Raw genomic sequence first — 3,891 nt, 5'->3', positions numbered from 1 at the left:
TTGAGATGTAACGATTTTATTGATAAAACATTTTTAAAACTATATTTTTAAAACTTCTGGAGAGTCTGTTTGTATCTAAGAGCGCATTTACATATGTAAAGGATGCCGACTTGTAGCACAATCATGGATACTACGGACTGGATTGATTAAAACCCACCGGCGAAATTTACGCACCGAAACTTTCTTAGGATAAGTGTATAATCCAACAATCCTAACAAATCAATTTGGCCCTTTATCACCACTCTCTTCTTCACCAGTGAAGCATATTCAAATAGTCAGGCGGCTATCAGTTTGATACACTTCCAAGAAATTTTTCTTTGACCTTTCTACTTTTTGATACACCTAAAGTAGGGCTTTTCGATCGCTGCTGGGTGGTTACACGGGATTTGGAAGGCGTACAGGGCGGTGTACTCTGAGGAACACTTGATAGGGTGTTCATGACGACATCACTTTGGAGTGGAGACAACGTGGGCTCATTAGACGTTGATGAACCCTCCAGCAAAGGGCTATTAGGTGGCGTGCACCGCCTTCGTTTGTAGTCAGTCGATTCCATTGGCGGCGCAAGAGGGACTGGAAATTCCTTTAGTCTGACCGTCTTGCCAGTTTTTGACAAAATTATTACATTCTCCCCATCAAGGCGAACCGAAAGTGAATACAGGTTGGCCATTTGGATCACCTTGTTCCTATCCGAGACACGAAATAAAGAGAGCTTGAGTTCGGAGCGGTTCGAATCTTGAAGAAATCGCGAGAGTTGTTCACTAGAGGAAGACTTTATCGTGAAACCCGATTGACGGCCTCTGACTTTGCGGGTGCCAGCCCGAATTTCACGTCCGGGCACGCATTCAGCCAGACGCTTCATTCTGGCCATGTATGTTTGTCTCGCTGTTTGAGTAAGCGGCATTTGTCCATCGATGCCTTCTTTCATGTAAAAGAAGGCATCTAAAGAGGAATTTAAAGCATCCTCATCTTCGTCGTCGTCGTCTTCTTCTTCTTGATCCGTCAGATTAATCAGCCCCTGTAATCCAACCCTTGCACGTCGAGCTCTCATGAATGAAGTCTCAGATCCGGGCCAATCCGATTGTTCATCGTCGGCCTCTCGGCCAGTATCGCCACAATCCGTTTGAACGTCGTCCTCCCATTCGGAACTACTCAAACTGCTGGAGCTTCGTTTGTCTTCATCCTCGAGGTTGTCATCGTCACAATCCATGGACTCGAGCCGAATATCGGGGGATCGGTATACACTGGTACTTGCTTGCGTATCAATAGGTTCGAAGGACTTGGCGGATAAATGATCGGGCTCTAAGGATTTTTCTCGATTTCCACGTTTTCGCTTTCCCACGGCGAATGGACCATTCATTGAGTTAGGACTCCTAAAGGCTGAGATCTTTGATTTTGCCGTAATCATTGATCCAGGAAGATCAGATTTTACTTTAGGCCTTTTAATCAACACTCCATCGGCCCTTGGGTTGGACACGGGTGTCGCTTTGCTCGCTGAAAGTTGCACTTCAACCGGATTTGGATCTAAAGCCATTCGCTTAAACTTTCGTTTCCGTTTTGTGTTTGGTCGCAAGGTTGAAACGTTGTCATTGACAGAGTCAGATTCTAATGGCAAATTACCCTTATTGGCCAAAAATGTGGAGTTAGACGAAGGAAGTGGATCAGTGGAGCGTTTCTTTCTAATAACTTGATCTCGAGGTCGGATTACCAGAGAGGATCTGGGTGGACCCATTTCATCCGAATCTGTTTGCTGCTGACCTAAAATCCCTCGCTCTTTGATGACACGCCCAGTGTTACTTGTGCTCGGCAGGTGTTGTTGTTGTTCCTGCTGCTGCTGCTGCTGCTGTTCATCCTCCTCGTCTTCGGTGCTAGTGGAGTCTTCACTGGGCAAGCCTTTGGAAGTTTGACTCGATGAGCCTATTTGTGTGAGATTGCTAGTCGACTTGCATCGTCTACGCCATGTACGCCTCCGGGATTGACCCCCATTGACTAGTTCCTTTGATTTCTTCTCGAGATTGGCCAATGTTAAATCCATCAAATCCTCAGGCCCACCTAGGGTAGACTCTTCTAGCGCCGAATGCAAGTCATGGACCAAGCCATCCATGTTCTCCGGGTGTCCGAGGCTCTCGCGAGGCTCAGACTCAACTTGCAACTGAGCAAACTTGTTTTCGATTCGGATTTCCATGAAGAGGGTCAATGTTTCATCATCGGGTTGGTGAGGGTTCGATTCCTCTTATTCTGACTCAAAGTGGCGATCATCGTGTTATGAAGAAATCGTTTGTTTATTTGCTGCTTGGGCTTTTGAAAGGCCGAATGTCCCTGGGCCTTGGACAAGGCCACTTGCCGACTGGAATCTGCCAACAACGTCTTGATAGCCAATCTGAAAGAGAAATTCGTTGTTCATTAAAAGAAGACTGACTTCCTATCTCGCGATGATTTCCCTTACGCTTGCAACGGATCGGCCGGACCAATGGAAGCTGAAGAATTGGACCCCACTTTCTTCTTGGGTTTCAACTTGGCAGCGAAAGAAGTCTTTCTCCACAACTTGGATTTTCTGTCCTCCACATTGGCGGACGAAAATGACGAAGACGATGCTGAGACAGATGAAGACAAAGGTGTGGTCGAGGAACACCTTGGCGCCCTGACCGCCGTTGTTATGCTTGAGGATGAGGATGTAGTGGTATTGGTAGGTACCGCTAGAAAACTAGATGACGAAGTGGAAGAGTTGAGTTCCGTATGGTTCAACGGCATGGTAATTCAAGATGTGGTTGGAGACGAGTCTCTCATGTTGATCATTGGACCTCCATTGGCACCCTCAGGTGCGTGTCACTGGGGCTCCCAGCCTGAGGATAACCGTATCATGCATGGGCCAGAGGAAAACACAATCAGAAGGCAGCAGATTGCCTTTCTTCGAGGGTGTGTCCAAATAGCGAGTAATAAATAGCGCAACTCAACTTCTTGAGGTTTCAACGGGATTGATTAGCCAGACCCAGGGATCCAGAGGATCATTGCCAATGGTTTCAACGAGCGTCACGTACCAATGTTTGGGGCCAGGAGGATGGGGGTAACAGATTTGCTTACATCAATGATGATATTGCTGCTGTTGATGATGATGTTGAGCTCTCAGTCACGACGTCAGCTGAATTAGGCAAGGAGTATAGTACAAGAGAATGATCAAGTTCATATCGTCGTCTGAAACGGGCCAGGAGGCTAGCAAAGCTGCCTGGCCATAAATATATGAGAGGACGGACATTTTGAATGTTCTGGGAGCCATGCATGATCAGATAGCCGAGCCTCAAGCGCCAGGAACATAGCATACTAGTATTGAGGACATTTCAAAAGGTTTCAATTGAATTAGCAGATAAATATATTGGCATTAGTTACGGAGATGAAGTTGTGGACCATAGCAGTGGGCACTTAGCTTGCCTAGAAAACTGCTCGGTAGGGGTATGTCTTGAAGAGCCACTCAACCTCTAATTTTGAAATTGTCTTTTGTCTTCAAATACATAGATCGTTCAATTCAGCATTTATATCATTTCTGAACTTCTGGACCGTATTTATCACCGATGCCGAAAATGAACCAACGGTCCAAGTCAGTATGAAAAATTCGAGAATACTGTATAAGTATAGTCCTTTTCATTGTGCGGCGGAAGCGCCCTCTGCTTCGTCTATATGCGCACACTCAAACGTAGAAACAGAGAATACGCTTTAAGATACCAGATTTTATCAAGGGATTACAAAATGAACAATTTATTGCTCAAGCACTGTGACACACTGAATAAGCCGTCAACTCTTCTGGGAGACGTTTCAAGTTCCCTATGGATAATATTCCAAACAATTATGACAAGTAGATTATCATTTTACTACATGATTGACAATGCATCAACACTTTGG

The 3,891-nt window shown here is 45.6% G+C and overlaps 2 protein-coding genes across 2 annotated transcripts; both read right to left on the bottom strand.

The window, feature by feature from the left end:
* On the bottom strand, positions 1–2,330 carry LOC131886583 (uncharacterized). Its single transcript, XM_059234956.1, has one exon. The coding sequence runs from the start codon at positions 2,180–2,182 to the stop codon at positions 287–289; it is 1,896 nt and encodes a 631-aa protein (XP_059090939.1). The 5' UTR covers positions 2,183–2,330; the 3' UTR covers positions 1–286.
* LOC131886585 (uncharacterized) lies at positions 2,191–3,315 on the bottom strand. The gene is made up of 2 exons (XM_059234957.1): positions 2,444–3,315; positions 2,191–2,377 (listed from the first exon to the last, which is right to left on the bottom strand). Exons 1-2 carry the CDS (start codon positions 2,746–2,748, stop codon positions 2,191–2,193), a joined length of 492 nt encoding a protein of 163 aa, XP_059090940.1. The 5' UTR covers positions 2,749–3,315.
* Positions 3,316–3,891: the final 576 nt, after the last annotated feature.

This window comes from Tigriopus californicus, chromosome 9, assembly GCF_007210705.1.
Source record: "Tigriopus californicus strain San Diego chromosome 9, Tcal_SD_v2.1, whole genome shotgun sequence".
Lineage (NCBI taxonomy): Eukaryota > Metazoa > Arthropoda > Copepoda > Harpacticoida > Harpacticidae > Tigriopus > Tigriopus californicus.
The sequence above is the reverse complement of the archived record's forward strand: the minus strand, read 5'-3'. Positions and strand labels throughout refer to the sequence as shown.